Source organism: Symphodus melops (assembly GCF_947650265.1).
Source record: "Symphodus melops genome assembly, chromosome: 19".
NCBI classification, from domain to species: Eukaryota; Metazoa; Chordata; class Actinopteri; order Labriformes; family Labridae; genus Symphodus; species Symphodus melops.
The window spans coordinates 9,712,575-9,732,790 of NC_136709.1; the positions used below are offsets into that span (position 1 = coordinate 9,712,575).

Here is a 20,216-nt window from a genome sequence, read left to right on the forward strand (position 1 = left end):
ATCTTACAGCAAACAATTACAGATCAAGCTAATACTGTGCAAATACACATTGGAGCTGTACAAACGTATTTTGTACTTGTTCATGTCAGATCACAAATCTTTAAAACGACTATATTAGACAATTTGAAAATATCACATCATATTTGATGAAACAGCAAAAAATATACACCTTTCAGGTCCCTGTCTTCTTCCTCGTCTTTTTGTGCATTTCAATTTTACATTCTGCAATAGTGTCTGATTTGTCTACAGTACATGTAAAGATAATGGAGAAAAAGCAAGGACAATCACTGGATGATGAGTCTATCATGATAATGAGCTACCTTTACAAAGTGCAAAAAGAGCAGGTTGAGTGGATGTAAGACCTGATGTCAGTATGTTACAAATGTCTGTGCTTCTGTACCAGAGGAAATCTCACTGAGATAAGAATAAGAGCTCCTATTTTTTAAGGACGTTCTATTTATTGATATAAAAGTGCAGGCACTGTAAGAAATGTAAAACATCTCTGTCTTCAAGTAAGGTCAGTGTAAATGTTCTTCCGACATTTAGATGTGATGGGATCCTGTTTCACCTTCAAGATAAGGCCCTCAGGACCTCATTTAAACTTTTATGGACATTGGCAGGCTGAGACGCAGCGCACTCTGTTAGGTTGGACCCCATCTGGGTGTAAAGGGCTTGGCACAGGTATGCGGTAGCTCCCCTCACGCTGCCGCCCCGGCCGTGAATGGTGCCGCTGTGGGTCGAGGTGCCAAGAAGGTGCCACAGCAAGGGTAGCACCTTCTGCTCCACCATCTGGGGCTTACGAGGGTAGAGCTCTGTCACGAGGTCTGAGAAGAAATAAGAGGCTGTCAGACATATGGGCCAATCAAAAGCAATTACTACTATTAACTGTTGAGTCATCGCAACAAACATACCGGCAACTTTTTCGATTAGATCCACCTTTGCTTTGCCATTTAAAAACTGAGCCTTGGTGCAGAAAGGCTGAAGAAGAAGTATATTATCTGTCATGGAAACAAACAAACAAAAAAATCACAAATTTAAATAAGATTCTTAGAACAGAAGCCTGAATTGAGATTGAAGCACAAATACTCAAATGTTTGAAATAAGTACCAAGATTTAAGATAAGTGCATTAATGGCTCCGATAGCAGCAGAGTATATGGCATTGTTTTTGGAGTTGAGGTGATTGTCAACAATTGCAGGAACCAGGATGTTGACCACTTGAGACAGATTGTCCTTCAACAAGTGGCTGATTTTCTGGAGAGATTCGAGTGCGTGCAGGTTGACCTTGCTGTTTGACTCCTGCAGCCGGGCTTTAAAGCCATCGAACACCTGGAGAGGATGAAACAGGATATTGTTTGATGGGAAGAGGCAACCACGACAAAGTATATAACAAAGTCATATTGATGGGCTTTGAAAAAAAAAAGAAGAAGAGATAGTACTAACCGGATAAATGCTATTGATGACCATGTTAGGGTTGTTCTGGCAGTCAGCTGCTAGCTGGTCAATCCCCTTGATCCTCTCTCTGAAGTCCTTTGAACCTAGCAGGCCTGAGATCTGCTTGATGTATTCACTCTTGTCTGCTATACTCTGAGTCTGAGATCTGCAGCTGTTTGAATCCCTGTTGCAATGCAATGACAGAGGTTACTTTTTCAATCAATGAATAATACAAACAGTGTGTGTTTGTACGTTTTAAAGGCTTAAACTGGTTCATATTCATCCCACCTGTTGTTGAGTGGCTCCCTGGTGAGAGACGATGCCCTCACTGTTCCACTGCCCGGGAGCGAGCGTCTCCCCCTGGCTGACTGGGTGTCCTGTGGCATCTCACCCAGACCCTAAAAAACAGAAACGGTCTCCATGCAGTTTGATATTTTAAAACCTTTAGTAAAAGAAGAAAAAAAACATGTTAGGAAAAAAGAAGAGCACCTTTGTTTTGAGGGTGAAGACCGTCTCTCTGACAGTCGGCAGGTCTTTGGTGGGGATATATTTCTCCAGGATCTTGTCAAAGTCAGGGTGGGAGGATAAAGAGAGCAGCATACGACGGCCAAAGTACCTGCGGGTTCAAAGAGTGTAAAGGTGAGAAATCAGTCACTAAGTGTTACCATCTTTTTCCTTACTGCCATTATTTGCTACAAAGAAACACCACCTCTATTCTTCCTTTAATGATAAAAGACTTCTCTTTCAGTCATGTTGAACATTTAGAGAAGTATTAAGTTATTTTACATTCATTAATGTTTTATTAGGTTTCACATTTTAATGGAGAAACAAACAACATTTCAAGTCTTTCTATATCCAAACTATTCAGACGAACAACCACAAGACACTACGGCACAAAGAGGTCACAACTTGAGAATATTCCTCTCTCCCTCACTCTCTCTTAGGCCATTTCCCTTATGAATCCGGTTTTATTCCCAATCTATGACATCCATCATGAGTAGGGATTATCACTGACAGTACATTACATAAACACAGAATTGAGTCAAATAAAACCATATCTAGTCATGGGTCCAGCTTGTTAGTGCTTCTACATACCGGGCTTCCTGTGACGAGTCTTGTGCGAGTTTGGTGACAGCAGGTAAAATTCTATCTGTCAGATCTTTACCTCCAGACAGAAGACGGACAGCACCAACCTTCTCCACCAGATTAGCCAGATGCTGAGCGGTGCATTTTCTCACCACTGCGTTGAGGTGACTATCAGAAAAAAGGAATTATAATTCAGAAAATATATTCGCAAAGAAACAAACAAAAAACAGCACTTGACTTTGTGTGACTGACCTAAGTCCTCCAGAGAGTAACGCGCTGATGCTACGAGTGGGTGTGCAGTGCTGAACCATGCAGTCCAGAGCTGCATCCACATCCTGTCTGATGAAGGCATTAGTCTCTCCTGCTTTCTGAAGAAGAGCTTTCACTGTCCCCTCCAGCTCCTGGTCCATGGCCTTCTGCAGGTGAGTGTACAGATCACCGAGTGTACTCACTGCAACCCTGGACACACCTGACCGCAGGTTCTTCACCTGAACACAACACGCATAATTACTGCCTGAAGGAATCAGGATCATTCCAGCGTCCAATCGGATTGATCGATACATCACTGGGTCAAAGCTGTTTTGTTTTAGACAGATCCAACTTGTTTAGTGAATACAGGTCACAGGTATTGTGGGAGTCTTGTACAAGTTCCAGTACCTCTTGAATAAGACAGAGGCAGATATCATGAAGCCTGCCCTGGAGTGTGTCTGAGTGGAAGTGTGCCAAACTGCGCAAGAACGTCAGACCCTCAATCTTCTTCTCCCTGAGAAAAAGAAAAGACAAAGAAAGGAGGTTACCTTTTTTTTTTTTTTGTAGATTTCTTTGACTCAGTTTCAGTAAATATAATGTTTGGCTTTGTGTACTCAGTTTGTTAGTTCATGAACCTTTTCCTCCTGAGAAGTGCTGTACTCTCTAGGTACTGTAACAAGCAGGCATTTCTCACCAGTCTTCGGTGCTCAGCAGGTTGAAGCTCTGTGTCAGTGCAAGGTCCGGCTTGGAAAACGGAGACAGCTCCTGAGGCTCTGACAGATTTTTCTTTTGGCCTGCAGCACCAGCAGATAGCTCGTCTAAAGACAGGAGCACAACACACAGAGACGCAGACAGATTAGATCTCATGTTACATCTCTGTCAGTGCAAAAACAAGCAGAGTGTGTGTGTGTATGTGTGTGGGCGGCGACGCATTAACACTAGGTTGTCAAAACAAAGCATCGTGGCACTTTACCCGAAGCAAACATTTTATTCACCCATGCTCCGATCGTCTCATTAACATGCAACATTTTCTATTAACGAACACCTGTGAAAGCAATGGAGAGGAACATGCGAGCCAGTGTCAGACTAACAGAGAAATAATCCCACACATACTGTGACACAGTGCAGTGCTGTTTAACAACAGACCATTACACACACCTGAGCTGTGAGACAGTGACGGCCTTGTTCTGCTGAGGCTGGGGGCTCTCCGAATACGGGACAGGTGTTTGGGGTTGGGGGCCACTGTCGGGGGGCTCGGCTGGTGGGGGGGAGTGAAGCACTTGAGGGGGTCCTGGGGTCCAGGCGGGCTGATGGGACTGGTGGGGCTGATGGGGGACTCATCAGATAGAAGGTCTGCTTTGGTGGAGGGCAGTGTGCTGCCGTTCAGATGCAGATCTGTCAGAATTATAATCAGATATTTTCAGGCTAGCAAAATGTAAAATAATAACATAATGCATGTTTGGGCAGTTTGGTGGATGTGACACTAAGATGAATATTCTTTTTAGCTGATTTATAACTACTAATACAAATTAGAAAAACTAAACTTATATGTTGCATTGGGGATGTACACACAAGCTAAATAAACAGAGGTATGGTTTTCCGGCTTTCTCTTGCCTTTGATGGTCAATGCTCTGTTCTCCTCTGTGGGTGAGTCAGAGAGCATCTGTCTGACACGATGGCGAATCTTCTCTCGGGTCTGGTCCGCTTGGGTTACCTGCCCCTTCTGCTGGTCCAGACCCTGCAGCCGCATCTTTACCCGAGGAGCCCTGTTATTCGTCACCCTCTGCTTCGCATGCAAGGGAAAAAGCAGCACACGGTGGTTACCATAAAGTACGGATGATGAATGCGTGTGATTTACTTCTGTACTAACCTTAACCTCATCTGAACGTGGGCTGTCATCGCTGTCTAGGTGAACATGGCTGTAGATGCCTGCCGAGGGATCGGTGGGGGGTCTGGACACAGAATCGCACTGCTCAAGTGACAAGACAGCTCCTGAGCGGCTGGATGATAGTGCGGTGCCAAACATGCCTGAGAAACATGAGGAAGGTGTTTGCAGGGAACTTAAATATATTAACTGAGAGGTGCACACCAAAGCCAGGACTTAGTAACAGCGGGAAGCGGTCTGTGTTTGTTTTTGGCGTGAGCACGAAGGGAAAGTCCCCTTTAGAGTGGCTATGCTTCTAAGACAATCGTTGCTGTCAAATAAAAACCACTCAGCTAAAATGCCTTAGTCCTGATAATGTTGTACTATCAATATATGATTTCATTATTTACATTTGGCAGACACTTACCTCTTCCAATGACTCCTTCGGACATATCCGTGGCAGGTGAGTTTCTGTTGCTATCGCTCCAAGATCCTAAAAGTTTTAATCACACAAGCACCATAAATGTCTAGCAGGTAGGCCTACATTTAGGAAAAAGCACAAATCTGTTTGTTGTCAACGCTGACTAACCTTTGGCAGGCTTCAGAGCTCTGACTGATTCACAGACGGACGCTTTGACCAGCGGGGGGACGGTTCCTGTCATCTCGTCTTCGGTTTGGATCCCTCCGTTTGAGTAAGTGACTCTCTGCCCAATAACACCCTCCTCAGAGGACAATTCATTCCTCTGGGACGATCCTTGATATTTAAAAAAAAAAACTGTCAACCATCCAGGCTTAATGGAAAAAAAAACAATTAGGCCAAAATATTGCTTCTGTCTTTTTTTTTTTTTTTTACCATGAAGACTGCTGAAGTCAGCAGTAGACCTCAGTTGTGCAGAAGGCGCTCTTGCAATGCGAGGTTTCATTCCTGAAGAGTTTCTGGAGCTGTTGACACATTTCACAAGTGATACATTATGCAGGAACAGCTTTGCACACTTCAACACTTCATCATATATTCATGTGTACCAGGTTTAAAACTTGTCAACATGTGTATAACATTTATTCATTGAAGATTTTTTTTTTAATGTAAGGACCTAAGCTGCCTCATGTCCACTCATATTGTAATCCTTCCTAACATTACTGAGCCCATATAATAACATTAATAAACATAACTATTATCAATATGAAGTATCATAATAAACCAAGAGTCTTCTCAAGGACACATTTCATGTGCAGTGATGGAGGAATATTCTGCAGAGTGTGGATCCTTTACCTGGTTCTAATGCCATTGAAACTGGAGTTGGTGACGGAGCTCAGACTGGACAGACCACTCTCGCCACTGTCTTTCTCCAAAAGTGTCGGAGAGGTGTGTGCAGGGGAGTCCAGACCCTGGTCCAGCCTTACAGCTGAGTCGGGACTGTCTGGATCTGGATCTACACTACCAAGGCTCACCTTTGCCCGCTTCTTTGCAGCACTGTTGCGCAATGATCGCAGGGAGATGAGCATCTGCAACATAAATGAGCACATAAAGTACGTGCATACGGAGAAGTTACATTAATGGATCTAAACACCATAACGTCATGCAGGTCTATAACATGGGAGACATTTCTTTCACTGACCTCCTGCATGTCCAGCGGATCAACCTCTTGATCATCTTGCGCTGGACTGATGCTGTTGGGGTTCCGATGTTGGTCCCTTTCTAGGTGCTTCTGAGGGCTGGCAGGAGCAATGGCTCTCGGTGCATTATGACACTGAACCTGATCTGCTGGAGGGACAACTGGCGAGATAGATAGGGCAGCTCTTGGGCTACTGAGTGCCCGGCGGAATGATGAAGTGGAAGAAGAACTCACGAGGGAGGCACGGAGAGGCAGAGGAGAGCATCTGCTTGATAGATTGTCTCCTAAAAAGGGGAAGCACAGGAATGATGAAATGAAACAAGATGATTCATCGATGCAACTAAACTGAAGGCTTCTTACTTTACCTTTTTCTGCACTTGCTGTTTCTCTCCAAGGGCTGGTCTCCCGCTGGTGGGGGCTGTTGTCTCTCTTGTTGGGCCAGGTGTTTGACATGGAGAGGGAGGAATCTGCACGATGGCGGGACAGTGTGGGAGTGAGCATGCCTCCTGGGAGTGTAGCCAGTGGGTAGGAGGGCAGGAGGAAGGAGCCGGATGTCGTGGGGTGCGAGGGGTTTGAGGGAAGGGAAAAGGTGCGCTCTACACTTGGGTTCCTTGAGAGCGTGCGCCCTTTTGGTGCCACTGTGAGACAGGGTATTAACAAACTGTCAATTCGAAGAACTCCAGTTATTCAGCTCCTGTTTTTTGATTCTTATTTTTTATGTTAAACAAAATACATTTTCAAGCAGGTAATTCTGAACTAGTTTGTCCTTACGAGCATCTGGCTCAGAGAAGTTAGTTTTGAATATGTCAGGGTCCAAGTTGAGGCTCCCACTTCTTCGGAGGCGAGCGGGAGATGCCCTCCTCCTGGCAGATTGAGGCTTCCGAGGCTCTGCAGAACCTGGTTGTAAAGTATTCACACCATAAATTAGTTTTAGGTTTTTTTTTTAGTTTTTTTTATTTATTGAGCAGGAGCAGTGTACAATATACATTAACCTCAAAAAGGAGAGATGCATTGTACCAGGTTGTAGCACTTGTGCTAATTTCCACCTGCAGTCCCTGGGCAGGCTGTTGTCAACATACATTTAAGGTTACACAATACTGATGAAGCTACAGAGTAACTATCTCGCATTAAACTGATGATGATGAAAAAGTGTATGAGACAATGGTATTTACTGAAGGAGTAACTAGGTGAAGTTTAAAGAGCAACAAAGTCTAACCTTAAAGCAAACCTGCTGTGAAGTCAGCTGTCCATAGTTTTTTTTAATTTTTTTTACAATTTACAAGGCACCCTTTTTTTGTTTTGGTGTGTTCATTTAGACGTTTCTTTCCAAGTAACTCATCTTGAGTATAAATGTCATGTAAATGGGGCCTGAATTCTACATTTTCCTTCCGATGCTGTGCTTAAGTTTCAGGGCTTGCTCTCATAATGCCTCAATGTGCACTCAAAAGTGTTTACTGAATTGAACGGAGGGTAAAAGTTGTTTGACAGAGAGCACACAGGGTATCTGACAATGTGAACATGTAAATGTAAAGTTTGATGATCAAAGCAGAAGGCTAGTGTCTAAAAGACGAAACATTTGGTGACTGGTTTAGTGTAACAGTCCGTCTGAGAGACGGCTATAACACTGATCTGCCGTACAACTGTGCTTCTCCAAATAATGACACGTGGCATCATGGTGACTCTTCTGACTCCATAAACCAGTCCAGGTTAAATCTCTAATTTCAGTCCAGCTGAAGTTTACAATTACAAGCAGAACTGCTCTTAAAGCGGGGTACACATCACCAGTTAACCGAGCTAATTATGGGCCTAACCCCCCCCCCCCTCTGACCAAAGTCAGCAAAGATCCGATGATCTGCTGGTTCCATAGATTATCTTGCCAGATTTTCCAGTGGAGGTGAGTTATGAGTGATTTAACCCAGATGATCGGGCAGATGATTTTAAATGGTAAAGATTAAACATGTTTTATATATTTATGATCAGAAAACTCTGTAGTGTAAGGAGAACACCAAAGACATCTGAGAACGCACGCTGTGGAACGGATCAAAAGCCAATCAGGAAGCAAGCTGACTGAAGCTGTGACGTGAGGTGTAAAAGCACTTTGACAAATCCGAAAACCAGAACAGTCCAATACATGCTCAAGTCCATTTAGCATTTAAAGCTGTCTTTATTTGGCGTCATGTATGGAGTCCCTCACATGATAAAAGTATTTCAGTGTGAGCCAGGATTAACACATGGAGTTGATTCAGAGTGCGTTTGATGTTGTGAGAAGAGAGTGTTGGCACTTACTGAAACTGGGTACATAGGTCTCTTGACACAGCTTCCTGGACAGCGGAGGGTAATCCTCAATGGCTACCTATAATTGAGCAGAGAATTATTACCCGAAATAGAATAATTCAAATAGGAAAAATGAACATGTGTGTAAGTGTAAATCCATGTGCCAGCCGTGTGACTCAACAAAGACATGAAGCAGCTACTTGGTCAGAGACAAGGACTGTAACATTTAACAGACATGTTTGCAGAAGTGAACAGATCACAAGAAATATACACCTCTAATGTTCTCGTGAAAATTTAACTGCCACTTGTGACATCCTGTCCTAAAATAAATCCATCCAGTCGAGAGAATAATGACAGAACACTGCATCAAACTCGGCCTCAGAGAATCAGTCTGTGACGAGTCCCACAGCCTCTGATCGACAATCATTGAAGAGCACTTTGGTGAGAATATAATCAACACTAGATAGATAGATAGATAGATAGATAGATACTTTATTGATCCCGAGGGAAATTCAAGTTCACTAGAGCTGTCAACAAGCCGTGTTTTACAAGCTAACCTTCGTGATCTTACCAATGAGGTTTCACAGGTCCTTCAGTTAGTGTGCTGTGTGCTAACAGGGTTGCTGGGAAACAGACACAGCTTGAAACAGAAGGTAGTTCAAATACAGGCACTAGCTGGATCACAGATTCAACACAGGATCTAAAACCGAATGAAGCTGAGCAGTAAATAAATAGCTACATGAGAAAAGAACTGAGGGTTGCTTATTTTAAAGACATTATTCTGGTTTGTGAGATACTACATAAGATGCAGTTTGATTGAGCCATTCCGCAGGTGAATGATGATTGGAACTGGGCTTACTGGCAAGACAATGAAAGCAGATCTTTGCAGCGTCAGTGTCACTGTGCAGAAGAAATGAATCACCAGCTGCTTTTCTTACGAGAATACTGCAACTACTCTATGAGCGCTCCTTACTCCGTTTATAACAACAAAGAAAACACAGATTTAACAATACAAGTGTGGCTCATGTTACCATGCGGAGACAGATTTCTATACAGCAATAAATGGGAGGGTACTTAGTAAGCAGTAAATGATTTCTTGACTATGTGACCCTGAGGATGAACTTAAAACGAGCACAAGGCCAGGTTGATTAAAAAGGATATCGCAGAATTCAATGAAGGGGGATAAAAGACATCCCCTCCCACTTGACTCAATCTATACTGCATCATGAGCAACAGAACTATATTTAGGAAAAGGTGGTGGCGCCTGCAAGCTTTTTTTAGGCGATAGCACGTTTCAAAACAAGGTCAATAAATTGTAAATGTATCCTTCATTTTGAAGGCAAACCAATGTTTGAAATATCCTTCAAACTGAATAATAAGCAAGACTACCTGGAGACAGGCCGAGCAAGCACACAAAAATAGCCAGGCCTTTCATGCTCTGTGCAAGGACTGCACTTGCTCACTGATTGTGAGGAAATCAGGATTATTGTCTGGACAATCTAAAACTGATCTCACTGATTTTCACATTTAAAAAGAGTCTTTTGTGGATAAATGGGGAGGGGGCATTGCTTTTGAGTCAATGGCTGCTTCATCAATGTCGATGGCTGACAACTAAAACACAGCTACATGACCGAACATTATTTTAAACTGTATGTCGTATTTGGCGTGAGTAAAATCACAAGCTAATTCTGCAATGTCCCCAGATGGCTTAATTATCACTCACTAATATATGAGAATATGGCAAGCAGACAGTGGTGATAGACCCCACCTGCTCGGACATCTTTCCATTAGGAGTGTTACACTGCAGGTCAGTCTCTGTGGAGGAGAAGCTCGACATCTCCCAGGGTAGTTTGTTCTTCCCTTTGCCAGCGCTAACAATCCTCCTTTGGAGTGGAGGGTCATCAGTGAGAGAACCTAAGCTGCCATAGCTATGAAACCGCTCGCAGTCTGGTTCAGTCCGATGGCTCCTTGCACTGCTTATCCTTCCCCCATTCATCACCCAGTCCAGGTCTGCTCCAGAAGCATTCTGAAAAGAGGACCGCAGTCCTGGCTTGGGTATGACTAAGCCATACTCCACTGTGCCCTCTGAAGAAAGTTTAGGAAGGACATGCCTGGCTCGCCTTGCCTGTACAGCTGCCATTAGACCCTCTGCATCCTCATTGAGTTCAACCATGTCCACAGCTCTCATCAGGGGCTGCCTTTTCCCTATCTCAAGGCAATAGTCAAAAACAGCAAACAACTCAAGCGCTGCATGGCGGACTTTCCGTTTGCTGTCTGCCAGGTATGGTGCAACCTCAAAACAAAGCTTGGGGATGTTGAAATCTTTTCTAGGATGAGTGAGCAGAGCTGCCATAATGATGTTGAGTACATCCTCCCGGACTCTTGAATTCTTGTGTTTCAAGTGGCCAATGACAAGATCCAGTATTTGTTGCGGCGGTACAGTTTTCATCAGCTGTCGAAACACATTCATATATTCAATTTTTGTGACAGTGCGGGTGTCCCCGAGGGCCTTAAGAGCCAATAAGACTATCTGTTTGAAATATTTGTCGACACCTCTGTCTAGCTTCTGAATTAGCAGGTTTAAAACTTGTAAGGTGCTGTAAAATACTTTGAAATTACTGTCATCCAGGAGTCGTGGGAGAAAATTGATTAACTCCTCAATACTGCCAGAAGGGACTGATTTAATGTCCACCTCTGACAGGCTATGTTTGAGCTCTTCAACTCCACTTGTGCGATTTTGGTAATTCTTCAGGTCCAGAAGCTGCTGGTGTAGCTCCTGAGTGATCAATCCAGGAATCATTTTTGATGTTCTCGCGGATGTGGTCAAATTTGAGAATCCAAATAACCATCCTCCATCCAGCAGGGATAAAAATGTTCCTCCTCTTTACTTCGGGCTTTCATCCTGAGTGGTTGGTGATGGAAAACCACTCATCTGTTTGTCAAGCTGTGAATAGGAAACAGAGAAAATGAGCAGAGATTGACAAATGAGACTAAATCAATCCTCATCTGCTTCGAGTAAAATGAATGAGCCTCTGTAAAAAACAATGCATATAAACGTATTACACTACAATTACATAATTGCAACGCTACATTTTAAATGAGCTAACATCATGATCTATTACCACGAACTAGGTTAGGTATGATAGAGTGGATAGAGACGACCACTTGTGGCTGTCAGACATAATACCTTAGTTATAAACACAGAGGCTGAGGTAACCTTTTAAGCAAACCAAACGCATGTTTCGACCTTCTCTGTTATTACAACACAAGTTAATATTAATTGAGTCGCTTGCATGTTGAGCTAAGTTATACTAATAAATTCCTCCAGCAGGTTAACAACAGCAGTCCGTGACTACATCACCGTTAAGCAGCCTAATAAGCATTAGTAATCTACATTAAACCTAACTGCAATGACGCTAAGCTAACATGCTCCTCGGCTAAACGTGTCGGTAGTTAGTGCTGAAAGACTGGACGAGCAAAGTTAGAAAAACAGCAAAAAGAAAACAGACCTCGCATAGCTCCCGGTCCTCTTCGGTCGAGCTTTAAGAGACTGTCTTCATGTTACGTCGTCCAAATGTCCATGTCAGGCTGCGCAGCTACAGTTCTCTGAGTGGAGACATTTTCCACGGTTGTTTAAGGTTTTGTTTTTTTTGTAGAGTTGTTGAATGTTTGAAAGCTATACAGAGGTATTCATACAGAGAGGAGCCCACACACGCACACACCACAGCAGCAGCAGCAAAATGGCGAATACATGTCGCAAACTGAGCGCTTCCATGGTGACGCGTTCCAGGCCCCCACCAGGCGGTAACATCAAAGAGAGCTGCAGGATGGAAAACTTAAAATGTAGGCCTTTTATTTATTTATTAGTCGCCTTAAACTACTAAATGTGCACGGTTTATATATCCTAAATATATTTTGTGCTTTTTAACATTGGATTTGCAATTTAGCACATATATGGTAGGCTTTTCAAGCATGGTATATTTTATTTAGAAAATAAAACTATAAAAACACAGGCTACTGCCTCTACAGATACGAAAGATACAGTAAAAATAGTAAACAGCTTGTTTACCATTTTAAATTTACATTTGACGCACTAAAACTATTTCAAAATCAGTCGCCGACTATTCACCAAATAGTTTACTCATATTTAAAAGGCACATATAGGTTGTTTTTCTTTTTGCTCTAATGACACTTACATAGTTACTAAACAACAAAAAACAAATTAGTAAAACAAATGTATTTTATCTGGACTAGCTATAAATACTGGTCACAAATTATTACATCATCAACAATTTAATGGAGTGATAGTGTCCAATAACTTGAAAAACATGCATTATCATCTATATCATATATTACATGTATTCCAATTCATTTTAATGTTTAACTCTCCAGCCCTCTGTTGTCTTATTCATTTTAACATCTCTCATTCATCTCTTGTTTTATTCTCTTTCTGCTGCCTGTGATGTGATGTCGTCCCACTCTCCCTAAGTTTTATTTTTTTATTTGAGCTCTCTCCTGTTGATTATAAACTAATTTTCCATCAGTGTATTTACGTGCCTCATGCCTGCCTATTGTATCTCTTTTATTTCTGTTATCTGCTTTTTTATTATTTTTATTTTTAAACTCTCTTGTGTGGTTCATCTGTTACAATTTAACAACAGATGAACAGATGATTCTTTCTCTAAATGTTGATGTATTTGTTTTAATCTGTAAAGCACTTTGTAAACAGTTGTTTTTAAAATAAAGTTATCATTATCTACAAATTGATGTGTGAATTTTAAAAAAGAGAACAACAATCATTAAACCCATGAAAGTGTGTGTTCTGATAATAATTCCTAAAAAATAATTTAAGTTCTTAAGAGATAATTTCAAATACTGGTGCTTACATTTTGTGCAGAATATATTTTTGGGGTATGAGGTTTTAATTTACTTGGAAAAAAAGACTGGCAAAGTGATTTGTTTAATATCCGCGGTTCACATGCATGTAGCTTTTCCTGGTGAATGTAGTTATATTTTGAAAAACGGCGGAAGTGGGTGTGCTCGTTGTTATAAGGGCTCATCTGTAGCGCTGTGGCTAGGTTGGCAGTAGGTTGTTTTCCTGATAGCCGCCTGGGGTTCCTACCCGACGCCACTGCAAAATCTGTCATTACGGCGGCACAACAGACTGACTATATGTTACAGGTTTGTTATCCGTTTCTGTCTAAAAAGTGGAACATTTCAGCTTGTTATCACGTCACGTTTTGTGTCAGTCAGCCTTGTTACTGTATATCAATCAATGATGCAGCTAGCCTCAGTCACCGTGTTTATTTTTAGCAGCTAACCTTCGCTGACTGCAGTGCATTCAAACACTGAACTGGGCCCTGATTATTGGCTTTGGTCGGACAAGGTTCACGACACGATGAAGACACGCATGTCAATGCATAAATGGTATCTTATGGAAAATTTGATTGTGCATGCAAAATCCAAACTGTGTGTTGGGATGTGCCAGTGTTGGTAGCTAGCTGCTGTGTGAAGCTAAGAGATAGTAATCGAGTGTTGATCTGGTCATGTCCTCCATTCAGAAATTAAGACAAGGCCATAGTCAATAAACTCACATTTCCAGGTGTTGTCTCTGAATGTCACATTCTCATAAAAGCGCAGCAGTTTGTTTGAGGTGATTTTAATGTAGTCTTGGACGGCTCGTTTACTCTTAGGAGGGCTAGCAATGGATTGAAAAGATTATGCTTATTTAGCTTGACTCAGGCTAACAGCTCCTACAGAACCTCCCTGACTGTATCATCATGTCAGTGAGTGTATCTACATGGCGTGATGTAAATAACTTAAATATGCACAGCCCTGTTTATTTCTGCTTTTCAGCTTTTTATTTTTATTTATTTTAGTATTTCCACTAATTCAGTAATCATTTCAAAATTACTACACTGCATTGATATGTGCCAACAGATGGACCAGCAGGACCAGTCCTATATGTTTGCCAGTCTGAAACGGCCTCACTCAGAACAGCTACTGCAAGGCCTCCAGCTCTTGCGGCAGGATCACGAACTATGTGACATTGTCCTGCGTGTGGGTGATGCCAAGATCCATGCTCACAAAGTAGTGCTGGCCAGCATCAGCCCATACTTTAAGGCCATGTTTACAGGTAACCTGTCAGAAAAAGAGACATCTGAGGTGGAATTCCAGTGCATTGATGAGACTGCCTTACAGGTATGCTTTCAGCCACCACACACACCATGCTAAGTGCACTGATTAAGTGATAGTTTATGTAACACTTTTGCTCTCTTTCTTCCAGGCTATTGTTGAGTATGCCTACACTGGGACTGTGTTTATCTCCCAAGAGACTGTTGAATCTCTGCTTCCGGCTGCCAACTTACTCCAGGTTAAGCTCGTACTTAAGGAGTGCTGCTCCTTTTTAGAAAGCCAGTTGGATGCTGGAAACTGTATAGGCATCTCCCGTTTTGCAGAGACATATGGCTGTCATGAACTGTGCCTGGCTGCAACAAAGTTCATCTGTGAGAACTTTGAAGAAGTTTGTCAGACAGAGGAGTTTTTTGAACTTACTCGGGCAGAGTTGGATGAAATTGTGTCCAACGACTGCTTAAAGGTGGTCACAGAGGAGACTGTGTTTTACGCTCTGGAGTCGTGGATCAAATATGATGTAACGGAGAGACAGCAGCACCTGGCTCAGCTGCTGCACTGTGTCCGCCTTCCACTTCTCAGCGTCAAATTTCTCACTCGCCTATATGAGGCCAACCACCTTATACGAGACGATCACGCATGCAAGCACCTGCTCAATGAGGCCCTCAAATATCATTTTATGCCTGAGCACCGACTCTCCTATCAGACTGTGTTGTCGGCACGGCCCAGGTGCGCCCCCAAGGTGCTGCTGGCAGTTGGAGGCAAGGCGGGGTTGTTTGCAACGTTAGAAAGGTAATGCACTAATCTGTACACTATTTTCTCTTTTTGGTCTTCATTTAACCACAAACTAATTGGGTATCATCTGTCTTGTCTTGCAGCATGGAGATGTATTTCCCACAGACTGATTCATGGATAGGGCTGGCCCCGCTTAGTGTTCCCCGGTATGAATTTGGAGTGGCAGTTCTGGACCACAAGGTGTACGTGGTCGGAGGCATCGCCACACACATGAGACAAGGCATCAGCTATCGGAGACACGAGAGCACAGTGGAGAGCTGGGACCCTGAAAGCAACACCTGGTCCACGGTGGAGCGCATGGCCGAGTGCCGCAGCACACTTGGGTTGGTGGTCCTGGCTGGCGAGCTGTACGCCCTCGGAGGCTACGACGGCCAGTATTACCTCCAGTCAGTGGAGAAGTACGTCCCCAAGTTAAAGGAATGGCAGCCTGTGGCACCCATGACAAAGTCCCGCAGCTGCTTTGCTACTGCTGTGCTGGACGGCATGGTGTACGCTATTGGAGGCTATGGCCCAGCCCATATGAACAGGTAATACCACAGAGTCATGTTGTTTTTAATTTACCTGATGAAACGGAACAATTTGTTGTGAGCCTTTAACAAAGAGCAAGATGCACTTTTGAGGAAATTGTTTGCCTATTTATGCTCAAATCCTGAGCATCAAACTCTCCTTTATATTAATTTATTGTTATTACATGTGTACAACAGGATGCTCAGTTTCTATCTATAAATGATGTTTACCTCTTCTTTGCACTTAAACCTATTCCACGTAGGGTCTGATCCACCAAAGATCAAAACATAAAACGAATCATTCTTCACTCCTGCACTTAAAATTTGACACCAGCGTTATGACATTTATGAGCTCTACCACACCTTTTTGACAGAAATAGTCCTTTATCCTCTAACCGGGGCTCTCTAGCTCACGGTCCTGTTAGATATTTAGTGGATCTGACAAAGAAGTGATGGATGTGGAGTGTGTCTGAGAAAACGTCGGGGCCTTGTTAATGTGTGAAGAGGAGTGAAAACAGAAGTGATTGCTCAAGTTTCATTGAGAGGCTTTGCCTGACATGCGCTGCTGGTTGGACCTCTGTTGTTGCTTCGGATCTCTGGAGAGCAGCGTCTGTGTTGCTCGTTTCCTTGACTCCTGAAACCCTTCAGGAGAATGTGTTTGGACAGAATCTGTAAGGACTATTTTCATGTCGTTCCCAAGTGGATAATATGTTCCTGCACGCTGCAAAACAATCCCAGAGTGTTGGTGTTCTAGTCACTATGAACCACTTCATTTGGGTCTTGATAAATTTTGGTGGCCTTGCCTGACTGCGCTGCTGGTTGGACCTTTAGGTGGTGTGTTAAATCACTCTTTCAGTACTGTCCAGCATTGGTCTGATTAGGCTCTTGGTCTCTAAATTAAATGTGTATGTAGAATAGGTTCAAAACTTCTCGATTACATCCTTTTTTTTTTAAACTATTTTTATGTACATAGATAGATAGATGGATACTTAATTGATCCCGAGGGAAATTCAAGTTGCAGTTGCTTAAAGCTCATGAGAGGACATTTTAGGACATGTCAATGTTGCTGAACTTGTGGAAAATGTAGAGTGACTTCTTTTACTCGATCTTGTCCCGTACACGTGTAAGTTGTGTTTTCTTTATTTTTAGCGGTGTGCTGTTAATTGCCTGATGTGACACTTGGCAGGGATGACGGGCACATCAAATAACTGTGTAGAAATAATCTATCTTTTCTCTGATGGTCTTGTTTGCCATTGTCGGCTGTGAAGAGGCTTCGGTAATGGTTTTAGTCCGTTTGATTACGAGCACAAAACGACTCGCCTGAGCTCTAAAGATCATAAAATCACCCGTTATATCACGAGACATGAAGGCAACACGCTATGTTGAAGCGCTTCCTCCTCTGTCAAGAACGCAGCAGCCAGTGTGTCCTCCTAAGTTTCCATTCCTTTGCTTCAACATTTTTCTAAAAAAGCTCCAGGAGCAGGAACTTACATTGTAGATGCTTTTGAAAAATAGAGACGTCAGAAAAGCAGATTTATATTCAACATCGATGCAGAGCTTATTAAACATGGCTTCTGTGTCCGCAACATGACAACCTGCATGCACATGGACTCTAGGCAGGAGGGAGATGGGCCTCTTCAATGTTTTGAATTTGGACTGCAGTACCAATTTTAAACACTAGGAGTCTGAGTTATGTATTAGTCCTTTGAATACAAAGCCTATGCGTTTTTATAGGTTTTCTGAACATCTAATGTTTCAGCAGCTATAAAGTACGAAAATAAAAATCAGTTTCTTGACCGTGCTTACAAATCATAAATCAGTACAGTAAAAATCAAAGGTTTTGGAATGAACACTTTTGTACTCCTGTGTTTTCTTAACCTTGCTCCACACAGCGTTGAGCGGTACGACCCCAGCAAGGATGCCTGGGAAATGGTAGCCCCCATGGCAGACAAGAGGATCAACTTTGGAGTGGGTGTGATGCTGGGCTTCATCTTTGTGGTTGGCGGACATAACGGAGTTTCCCACCTGTCCAGCATTGAGAGGTATGACCCACATCAGAACCAGTGGACGGCGTGTCGGCCAATGAATGAACCCCGCACTGGTGAGTTGATATCCTGTTTAAACTGAAGCTTCTATTTGCAGTGTCATGAAAACAAGTGCACTTGGCTCAGTGTACATGCACGTGTTTTGCAGGTGTTGGCTCTGCCATCGTGGATAACTACCTCTATGTTGTGGGAGGCCACTCGGGGTCATCCTACCTGAACACTGTCCAGCGCTATGACCCTATCTCAGACAGCTGGTTGGACTCGAGCGGAATGATGTATTGCCGTTGCAACTTTGGTCTGACTGCCCTTTGACCCATGGCTCAGGCGGCTAGGACCCCATGAGAGAACTTATAGACGCAAAGACGTTTTTTTTCTTTTTGTTGTCTCCTCCTTCTTCCCCACGTTCATCCTTCAGGTGCAGAGGAGTGCTATAAACACCGGAGGAGAGCGAGCACGCCTGCTGGATGGGATGGATGTGCTGGGCTAGCTGACCGGCTAAACGGGGACCACAAGCATAGTAGCAGAAATGAGAGAGAGAGCTGCGCTGAAAGAAAGGAAACATGACGGGACAGATTTTTGTCACTGGACCGAGGAGATAACTGCTCTACTGCTGCTGCACCACAATGAGGACTCTGAGCCATTTCCCAGAGGATTGTGGGGGAAAACATGTCACTTTTGTTTCAAAATAATGTTAGCAGACATTGTTTGTTTTTTTGGTTTGTTTTGTTCTCCTTCATGCCATTAATTATGTTTAACACTTAATGACGTCACTTAATTTCCCTGCTGCAACTAGAACCGTGCGTTGAAGTTTTGTAGAACACCGCAGTCTGCTGGTGTATTTGTATGAAAATGTGTTTGTCGGCCATGTAGCGTGTGTCTGTGTGAATGCTCGAGGGGTACATGCATGTCAAATAGGATTGTCTGTTTTGGTACGCGTCTGCGTGCAGAACTGATGCCTGGGCTCAGTGACGAAGGAGTTCTGCGTCGAAATCAGTGCTTCACAATTAAACAGACAAGTTTCAATCTTTCTATTTTCTCCAAAAGGGCTGCCTTTTTCTCTCTTGTAAATAGTCTCAATGAAATATATAGATATGAATATATCCTCTAGTGCATTGCCTGTAAATGTGTTTTTCTGCACTGGGTCACAGGTGTGCGAGTGTTTGGATGAGTGTTAAGTTTGATTTCGGTGTTGAGGTGAAAAGCAAACTCTCTCCTGAGAGTTTTTGCCCGCCCGTCTCTTCTTCATCCCCGGAAGCGTTTAACAGCCCCATGTTCCAGCTTCTGTTACATCTTCTTAAGGTCAGGTCATGGACTTACTTTTCTTCTTAGTAGTCGACTCGGACCATGGCCCTCTTTTTCACCCTTTGGTCTGTACACAATACCAACTGGTGCTATATTTAGGATTCAGCTGTTTGTCTGCGTTGCCTCATACAATTAGGTCAGCCTCCGCCACATTACTATGTTACATCTTTGACTTATTTGCATTTAATTTCCAAAGGCCCCAACGAAGGCAATAAAAAAAAAGCCCTACTGAATGGGAAACTTGTGATTGGATAACAGCAGTACTCAGAATATTAACATTATATACTGTATAAATGTGAGGTGTTTTTCATTTTTTGTCCTTAATTTATAATGAACCCTTTTTCCACATATTCCCTGCAGTAGATAAAGTTTGCCTTATGCTCTCAGTTTCTGTCCCCAGTATAATGCCCCTCTCTTCGCATGTCATTGGGCCTGACACCTCCTCACTGCTGCCCCCCCCCCCCCCCCCCCGGCACCAAAACGTGATTGTCATGTGGCCTTGGTCTTGCTTGCAGGCTCAGGTATGAGGTAATCCGTTCACAGCTTCTTGTGAGGTGCCAAAACCTGAAATGTTTTCATCTTTCTCTGATGCTAGAAGCAGCTTCCCATCCTGTGCCACAGTTAGAGGAGTTTCTTTTGTACCCCTTAGTGTCATTGTATCAACATTACATCTTCCATGCCGTCTGATGGATGGATGATAAAGCACCAAGGGCTGTGCCAGAACACTCAGGACATGTTTCCACCTGTTCTGTGTCCTGGGAGTTAACCCCTTCCCCCCACACACACTCCCTCAGTGTGTTCCTATGGATGCGTCCAACTTCAAGCTGGCTGATGGTGCCTCTATGTGCAGCCTTTGCTAACGTCTAATGGACCCATCAAGCAATGCATAGCAATAGAGAGGGGAGAGAGGTCTGGTGT

General features: G+C 43.2%; 2 protein-coding genes across 2 annotated transcripts; one reads left to right on the top strand and one right to left on the bottom strand.

Moving 5' to 3' along the window:
* Positions 1-438: 438 nt before the first annotated feature.
* On the bottom strand, positions 439-12,300 carry togaram1 (TOG array regulator of axonemal microtubules 1). The gene is made up of 23 exons (XM_079369996.1): positions 12,028-12,300; positions 10,287-11,462; positions 8,531-8,597; positions 7,016-7,141; positions 6,610-6,882; positions 6,248-6,528; positions 5,902-6,134; positions 5,485-5,573; positions 5,221-5,385; positions 5,059-5,124; positions 4,638-4,795; positions 4,382-4,553; positions 3,926-4,162; positions 3,462-3,585; positions 3,176-3,281; positions 2,771-3,006; positions 2,528-2,686; positions 1,922-2,048; positions 1,721-1,830; positions 1,442-1,616; positions 1,108-1,327; positions 912-998; positions 439-824 (listed from the first exon to the last, which is right to left on the bottom strand). Exons 2-23 carry the CDS (start codon positions 11,316-11,318, stop codon positions 571-573), a joined length of 4,497 nt encoding a protein of 1,498 aa, XP_079226122.1. The 5' UTR covers positions 11,319-11,462; positions 12,028-12,300; the 3' UTR covers positions 439-570.
* A 1,264-nt stretch (positions 12,301-13,564) lies between these two features.
* Positions 13,565-19,025, top strand: klhl28 (kelch like family member 28). Its single transcript, XM_079369711.1, has 6 exons — positions 13,565-13,699; positions 14,459-14,719; positions 14,805-15,442; positions 15,529-15,972; positions 17,844-18,052; positions 18,145-19,025. The coding sequence occupies exons 1-6, from the start codon at positions 13,691-13,693 to the stop codon at positions 18,306-18,308; spliced, it is 1,725 nt and encodes a 574-aa protein (XP_079225837.1). The 5' UTR covers positions 13,565-13,690; the 3' UTR covers positions 18,309-19,025.
* Positions 19,026-20,216: the final 1,191 nt, after the last annotated feature.

Bases quoted from the DNA above. Each gene is read 5' to 3' on its own strand.
- togaram1 (XM_079369996.1), bottom strand. From the start codon at position 11,318: ATGATTCCTGGATTGATCACTCAGGAGCTACACCAGCAGCTTCTGGAC. The intron at 6,135-6,247 runs GTCAGTGAAAGA...TTTATGTTGCAG, and splicing joins ATCCGCTGGACATGCAGGAG to ATGCTCATCTCCCTGCGATC. The intron at 5,386-5,484 runs GTAAAAAAAAAA...TTAAATATCAAG, and splicing joins TGACTTCAGCAGTCTTCATG to GATCGTCCCAGAGGAATGAA.
- klhl28 (XM_079369711.1), top strand. The intron at 15,973-17,843 runs GTAATACCACAG...TGCTCCACACAG, and splicing joins GGCCCAGCCCATATGAACAG to CGTTGAGCGGTACGACCCCA. The intron at 18,053-18,144 runs GTGAGTTGATAT...CGTGTTTTGCAG, and splicing joins AATGAATGAACCCCGCACTG to GTGTTGGCTCTGCCATCGTG.